The sequence below is a fragment of the Theobroma umbraticum genome, unplaced genomic scaffold (genome assembly GCF_002168275.2).
Source record: "Theobroma umbraticum cultivar Fairchild unplaced genomic scaffold, ASM216827v3 scaffold_12.1, whole genome shotgun sequence".
NCBI lineage: Eukaryota > Viridiplantae > Streptophyta > Magnoliopsida > Malvales > Malvaceae > Theobroma > Theobroma umbraticum.
In genome coordinates, this window is record NW_018397269.1 from 167,677 (window position 1) to 176,206 (window position 8,530).

General features: G+C 33.4%; 1 protein-coding gene across 1 annotated transcript; it reads left to right on the forward strand.

Annotated features, from left to right (window-relative positions):
- The first annotated feature begins 222 nt into the window (after nt 1-222).
- Nucleotides 223-8,315, forward strand: LOC110426003 (K-box region and MADS-box transcription factor family protein). Its single transcript, XM_089785176.1, has 9 exons — nt 223-857; nt 5,048-5,126; nt 5,334-5,395; nt 5,591-5,689; nt 6,116; nt 6,835-6,876; nt 6,963-7,004; nt 7,770-7,906; nt 8,003-8,315. The coding sequence occupies exons 1-9, from the start codon at nt 673-675 to the stop codon at nt 8,085-8,087; spliced, it is 732 nt and encodes a 243-aa protein (XP_089641302.1). The 5' UTR covers nt 223-672; the 3' UTR covers nt 8,088-8,315.
- Nucleotides 8,316-8,530: the final 215 nt, after the last annotated feature.

Sequence of the window (8,530 nt, forward strand, 5' to 3'; positions counted from 1 at the left end):
TCCCAAGATTCTATCCTATCTTGGCTTTCGGCACAATAATGCACAAATAATTTATAGAAGGTGCACTCCACGCTCTGAAACTGAGATGCGGGAAAAACTTTTACTCAAAAGTGGAACAGTAAAATTTTTCCAAGTTTATAGTATGAAACTAGAAAGAAGCAACAACCCTAAAGACCAGAAAAAATAATAATAAAAAATAAAAAGAGAAAAAAACATTTATATTTTATTTTTGATGACATTTAAAACCTTGAGGTTAGAAAGCTGAAAGTAGAGAAGAACCAAACTTACAAGGAACCAGATTTTTCAAGGAATTTTCTCTCTCTTTCTCTCTCTTTTTGTTTTTCTTCTTTCTTCTTTTTATATTTTTCTGTTGAGGGGTGCAAAGAATCCAACTTTTTTCTTTGTTTTTCACAAATTTGGTTACATTTGGGGACATGAGTCCCTGACTTAGCAAAAGAAAGATCAGCCTTCGACCAGCAGCTGGTTCCCAAGAACAAAGAGAGAAAAAAAAAATAAAAAGAAGAAGAAAAAATAAACATAATTTAACAAAAGAAGAAATAATTACATACATAGAGATATATTGATAATCGATACTTGTGGAGGTGTAGTTAGTATAAATATAGTAAGTAAGGAAAAAAAAAAAGGGTTTTAAATCTTTCTGTGAGGAAGATTATGGGGAGAGGAAGAGTGGAGTTGAAGAGGATAGAGAACAAGATAAACAGGCAAGTTACATTTGCCAAGAGAAGAAATGGGTTACTCAAGAAAGCTTATGAATTGTCTGTTTTGTGCGATGCTGAGGTTGCTCTTATCATTTTCTCTAACCGTGGCAAGCTCTATGAGTTTTGTAGCAGCGCTAGGTATCAAACCTTTTAGCTCTTTCTTTGTTTTTTATTTTATTTTGGTTATATATATATATATATATTCATTCATGAAGATATGTGAACGTTTTTTATTTTTTTTTTCCTTTTTTTCCGGCTGTTTTGACATGTGAAGATCTGTTTCTTTTGCTTGTTCTGTTGATTTGAACTTGGGTTATTTTTTTATTTTAATTTATTTGATCGTTGTCTTCTTGGACTTCTTTTGTTTTTTCCATTATGAGGGTTTTAGGAGCTTCCATTAGGTTGTAATTGTCTTACTTTTTACTTTTTTTATTGTTCTTTTGTGGCCTTGAAGTTCTGATCATTCTTATATATGATATTTTACTCTTTTCTTTCGTAATTCTTTTTTAGCTCAAAGTCTAGGTTTCTTTTTTTTTTTTTTTATGTTTGCTCTAAGATCTGAGTTGGATTTATGATTTTGTTTGTTTGTTTGCTTGCTTGTTTACCTTTAATTATTTTATTTGTCTAGTCCTTTTTTTTTTGTTAGTTTTTCTAATGATTAAACAACAATTTTTCATCTTAAGCAACAAAATACAGATCTTTGTCCAATCAATATATATATCTAAAAACTCTTTTCCCCAGGTTTTCTTCTGAAATCTTTTTATAGAGAAACTGTTTACAACATCAGTAGATCTTTTTTCAGCTGAAATGGCTTTAATCCATTGGCCAATTCTCTCCCATCTAGACAAAGAGAACTATATAATTTGTTCATGAGCTGTATTTATTCTGAAGTCTGCCATTGCAATATTCTGTGCATGAAACTTTTCAGGTTGGTGTAGAACTATCATACTATTCATGGCAGAGCTAGGGAAAAAAGAAGGTTCTTCCCCACTGTTTTTTTTTTTTTTTTGTGAAAATTTCCTATGGGCTTTTTTTTTCAATGGGTCAAGTTCCATTTATCAAAATTACTAATATTTTCCTAAATAAATACATAAAATAAGGCCATTGCCAGATGTTCTTACTAACCACACTGATTGCTACTTCTAGGGATTTGTTATACTGTATGATTTTTCTTATAGGCTACATTTTATTACTCAGAGGTTGATAGGGTGAAGATTTTGGAGTTGTACTAGTATTTTCTTGTTTGTCCTTCTTACTCGAGGTTTCGAGGTTTTGGGAATTAATATTTGTAATATTAAGAATTAGATGTCACCTCTTGCTAAGGGTTTCAAACTTATGGTTTGCCATAGTAGTATAACTCGATCTACATCATTAAACATATATGTGTTTGATATCTTGTGAAAAATCCAATACTATAGTATGCATAGTTTTAAGAAATTATGTAAACAGTAAGTATATATGTATCATAGCAATAGCTCCTTGTAATTATTCAGATAATTCTTTGTAAATTGAGTTAAATTCTTTTATTAGTAGCTAATTCTGTTCTTTATAAAATTAGTTAAATTGTTATAATCCTAGCAGTTCCCACAGAAGATTTGAGTCTTCTTTGTAACACTGGTGGATACAAATGTCATGTCCTCTGTAGGGTTACCTTACCCCTGATCAATAGGGTGTCATGTCTTGAAATGTCCACAGGATAATTTCTCAATAGATATTCCTTATAGAATCATTGGCCTAATTTCAATTCTTATTTTCCTTCATTTGCCTCGGGAATACCAGAAATTTGGTAGCTCAAGGCTGTAAGTGGATGAATATGTATTTGATGTGAAATTTGTATTGTGAAAATATTCCTTGAGTTCCTTTTTTAATTTTTATTTTTGTTTCTTGTTTTCAGTTTTTGTGCTGCACTAGTAGTGAAATAGAAACTTCTAGGGTATGGTTTTATTAAACTCAAAAAGAAAAGGAATCAATCATTGTTTTATACATTGTCATGAGGTTAATTTTCTAATAAATGCTGCATTATACTAATTATGTACTTTATTGATATAAAAAATCAAATTATGTTACATCATCTATATTCAATGATTAACAAAGTGTCTACAGCTGCTTCTTTAGGACAACAATATACTATTCTAATGCCACTAAAGCCTTGGTTTAGTTGGAGAAATAAACTTCAAGATGATCCTAAGTTATGAAGAAAAATGTTCTGTTATCAGTAAACTTGATAAGAGAGAAGAGACAGTAGCAAAGGATTAGTTCTTAAGAGGAGAGAAAGTTGCATACTAGGTCTAACTCGAAAAGGAACTGGCAAGATTCATGAACTAGAGCTTTTACAAGTAGTTGTGTGATTGTGGCAGCCTTGCTTGACTTCAGTCCTTCATGCATATTTCTCCTTCACTTCATGATGAAAAATTATTCACTAATTTTTCAAACTAATTATGGGGTCTTCTAGTTAGGGCAAACATAAAACCCGATTCACGACATTAGAGAAATTACTTTTTCAATTATTAATCATAAGAATTTATCTATTTATATGCAGCAAACATCATGAAAGCTTCTCTAATAGCAAGTTACTTAAGAAGGTTCATATCTCCTATTCAACAAATTTGAAGGACATAATTTTAATAGTATCTACCTCATCTCGCAACACCCTACCAATTCTAGCAGCCCTTGGACTATCCCTTGTCATTCCATCGACATTAAATTTGAGAGAGTAAAGAGTAGGACAATTCCACACAACTCCATTCCTCATCGTTTTTACATTTTTCCAAGACTACAGCTTTAGGATATCTAAATAAATTCATAATCGATTAGTTAAGCTCTGACCATCTAGCTTTTACCTAACAAACAATTTTTAATTTGATGACCTCAAATAGTGGGATAACATACAAACATCTAGTGTTAAACGTGAAATTATTCCTACAAAACCAAATAGATCAAATGACGGCAAACAAACATCATGTGTCATAACTTGTTGGAAAGCTTCTCATGGTGCAATCCATGTTACTCCCCAAATGTTACACCACATTGATCAAATCTTCCATGATTCTTGACATGTACAAAACAAATTATTTACAGATTCACTCTCCTTTTGGCATAGCGACCAGATGGCCAAGCTACTATCCAGTAGCTTTCTCTTCATTAATTATTATTTCTTTGCTACTTCACCTTTAAGAACTTGCTGGCAGGATATTTCAACTTTTAGTGAGACAATACCCCTCCAAAACGTTGAGCAGAAAAGAAGACCCTCCAAAATTTCTTTCAAAAATCATGATAGGGGCCACTTCTCTCAAGAACCAACATACAGAAAGACTTCGCTGAGTAATTCCCACTAAGAGAACCAACCTACATAAGCCTAACTTGGAATTCAATTTCAGAGAAATAGTCCAAATATTAGTAGCTCAAAAGGCAATAGTGTGTGCTCTATGTTTGATACCTTCCCAAACATGGTTACCATTTAGAATTTTAGGTTTTAGCCAAAAGATTGAAAGGTATACTTTATATGATTGTCCTAATTATCTTGCTAAAGGAAAAACTAAACTTTGGACAACATTCCCCTTAATTCTTCCCATATAGTTGGATATGTGTGTACCTGTGCATGCCCTTTCATGCTTTGTGATACATGTTTATGCAAACATTCATAATTGCCATCTTTTGGTGTTTTGGTATTTGCATTTCTGTTGATCTAGCAGTAATGTCATGTGGCTACTACTTTTTACAACTTGAGTTTTTGATTATCACTTCTAGACCCCATAATGTCAATAAAGCAGAATAATTTATTTTGTTTACTAGGTTAATGTTTCTTTTTGTTAACTTCTCCAGAAAAGTAGGAATAGTTTTTGCGTTAAACAAGTTGTACGCTTACAATAAAGCATTGGATAATTGAGAAACCTGTGATAAATATGGGGCGTGGCAAGTAATTTTGACAATGTCACATGCATGCATAAAATTATACTCGCGCTTGCATATAGTCTAGAGTCTCTTTATCATTGGAATGAATCTTCCAATATAACCTCATGTCTTCTTAGCCAAGCACCTACTTAATTAATTGCTTCAAATATGTTACTATTTATTACCATCACCTTAATAGAGAAGTGGAAATCTGTTGAAATTGTACTTCTTTGTATGCTATATGTTAACTTTACATAGTATATCATTCGTGATCATTCATATAAAATACCAAACAAAAGAAAATGATTATTATCCAAGATATAACACTAACTAGCTCTCTATGTACGTTGACTTGAACATTTCAATGCAAAAAATTCATAATTCTATGTTCAAATTTAGCATCATGATAAATTTCTTTCCACTTGCCTTCACCCCAGCATGCTCAAGACACTTGAAAGATATCAGAAATGCAGTTATGGTGCAGTGGAAGTTAGCAAGCCAGCCAAGGAGCTTGAGGTGAGATCGCAATAACTTTGTTATAGCGCAATGCAGTAATTGAATTTGAGATCTGGGTATATTATATGTTCATAAACTATTTGCTAGATTTGTGACATGACAAATTCCTTGTGTTATTTTAATAATCTTAAAATTGTAAGTTTTTGGTATCTGGTCCCTTAGATGATGACTTTATAGTTTCTCATACGTTATTCTTGGCTGTAACAGAGCAGCTATGCGGAGTATCTAAAACTGAAAGCTAGATATGAGGCCCTGCAACGAACTCAGCGGTAATTAGTCTAACAACTGTACCTAGCTTTGGATTTTTAGATTCATTTCATAGGCTATTTTTGCCTTTATCTTTGTGTTTTCAAGTGTTTTTCTAGTAAGGTTGGGGAGAATTGGGCAATTACTCAAGGATTGTACTTATTCCTGCTCTATATTTTTTAACATAAGCAATTGTTATGTGAGCCTTGGTTCAACAGAAATCTTCTTGGTGAAGACTTGGGCCCCTTAAACTCAAAGGAGCTTGAGCAGCTTGAGCGTCAACTAGAAACATCCTTGAAACATGTCCGCTCCATAAGGTAACTAAATCTACATCATCCATAATTACCTGTTTGTCAACATCAACACCCCCCCCCCCCCCCACCCCCCTTTCTTTTTCTCTCATTGCAATGACAAGGTGTAGGTTATGTTCTGCATTTGTAGGTAGTCTAGGAGTAGATGAAACTTGGTGGTTGAAGGGAAAACTTCAAGATGTAATAGGAATATAAAATTGCTTTATATTTGGTCTTTTTTATTTAAGTTTCTTGAGCTTGCAACTTACAAGTCTGCCATGTGTGATTTAGTTTAGGGCTTGAGGCTTAACAAGCCAATTATTCTCAACATTTTAATTTAGCTTTTTCAGCTATATTTATGTTCCAATTAGATTCCATGAACTCAGTTCAAATCAGGTTTCTTTCTTACAAGTTATCTGCACTTTGCGACAAAGGTCCATCTTTATTAATAAGAGTCTCTTCATCCGTTTTCTATTTAAATTACAATCTGTTAACCTGTAGAACTAGCGTTATGACTACCTCTGCTTAAAGATCTAAGGAAAGGGCTAATAATAGGAATCAAGAGAAAACAATATAATGACATCTTACCTGAAACTAATTTCTTTGTATCTTTTTTACTCAGCCAAAAGTTCTAATTTATTGATAGTTAAAATTATAACAGGTAAAAGTAGGCTATTTCTTTTGGTCAGTTTGACACCTTTTTCTTTTTTATGTGGGGTGTCCATTTTCAATTTTATATAATTGATAGTCCACACTTAGCTTTCCCTCTTTCCCAGCTACATAGCAAACGTACAAGCTTGCAGCCCCATGCTTGTTATTAGTTATTGCTGTCATGTACTTATTTAGATGATCCAACTAGATGGATCAATTAGTAGCTTCCACAAGAGCATGACATTTAGCAGCTAGGTCTATCATATAATAATTGTTGCAAAATCATAACTCAACCATTCTTTCCTTGTGAAGAAGATAGCATAGATCAGTACACTGGTCTATAGGCACTGTCTTCCATGAAAAAATTAATTATACCTTGTGCAATATTATGTAGTAATTTAATGGTATGAATAACTTGTCATTGCAACTCTTTCAGCATATCTTCAGTCCCTCCCCTCTTTGCTCCAAATATAAAGTTTTTACATTTTATATTCTAACACTTATTTCAATGTCCTTTTCAGACCCAATATTTGCTTGACCAGCTTTCTGATCTTCAGAATAAGGTATCTCAATTTTGGAGAAAAAAACAATTACTGCTAAACCTTTTTTGTCTTCTAAAATACTAACAGGCTACCGGCTTTAAATACAGGAACAAATGTTGATGGAAGCTAACAGGGCTTTGTCAATTAAGGTAAAATCATATCATTAATTATAAAAGTAACTAGATATCATGTAAGGCATACAGCTTGTTGTTCATCAACTTGGACTATTTGAGTGTTTTCTGTTCATTGTTTGGGATGCGGGGTGAATGAACTTAATTTGACTTATCTTATACAGCTTTAGACAAACTTGAACCCGAACTTCAGAGTTCAAAGTCAAGCCTAATTTTAAAGTAAGATTTAGTTGATGTTCAGAGGAAATGTAAAGAAAACAAGTTTGTAAGATCATAAGTACTTTATGTTTGAACCTGAAAGTATTTGTCATCTATGGAAAGGACAAACAACACATAACATCTGAATGTAAGCAGATTGAAAAGTTACAAGCCCGAAATTGCTCAAATTGTTGTATGTCCACCCTCATTTCAAAAAATTTATAAGTCTACTCTAGCTGAATTTGTAACATACAAGTGAGCCTTGGCAAGCATTCAGAGGAGTCAATCACAAGCTTTTAATTACTTGCCTTCTTATGAGACTAACAAACCTCGAAATTTATATTCCACGGGCAAATTGCTAGTTTATCTAGGGAAAATATAGCATTTTATTGAAGGTTTGCTACTTAATTCCCCATAGGTTTCGAAAATGTGAAGTTTTATATGTTATGATAATGTAATGACTGAGTTTTGACACTTATTAAGATATCAAGCTCTGCTGGCCTTCTGCCGTTCCCAGTAGTTTTCTCATATGTTTGAGATTATTGTGAGTTGCTTCCTTTTTTTTTGTGTGTGTGTATTTGGCAGCTTGATGAAATCAGTGCAAGAAACCAGTTTCGAGCATCATGGGAAGGTGGTGAGCAAAGTGTTTCATACAGTAACCAGCAGGCTCAATCTCAGGGGTTATTTCAGCCTTTGGAATGCAATCCTACTTTGCAGATAGGGTAGGCTTTCAAGTCCTTAAAATCCTTTGACCCTTCTCATAGGTAACTACCTTGTCTGTGCTAATTTTCATCTGTTTGATTTGTTTCCTGGTGAAGGTACAATCCTGTTGCTTCAGACCAGATAGCTGCTACAACTCATGCCCAGCAAGTCAATGGGTTTATCCCCGGATGGATGCTTTAAATTTTTGCTTGCACAATATGGTTAATGGTCATAAACTAGTAGCTACCTACTAGGTAAATGCTTCTTGATGTTGGCAATGTGTAAATGGTTTCAAGAGCATGCATAACCTGCAATGACATAAAAACAGCAGTGACTGAATTTGGTGAGACAATGAAACCTTGTGCCACAGACAAAAGCCATGTTACCAGTTTATATGATATTGGAAGACATGACAGACTTTTATTAGTAGTCCTTCCTTGCTTTGATCTTTCTTTTATAAATATTTCTGGTGTCACTGGTTAAGTACTTACTACACTGGTACGATTTGTCGGGCGTATTTATGTCTGGCAAGAACTTGTAGGTGATATAGCTTAAAGTTACAGTCCCAAGAAAAATCTTCCAGGGCATATGGTTGCTTACCTACACTTGTTAGTCATCCATTATAGACAGGTCAATGCATGGGG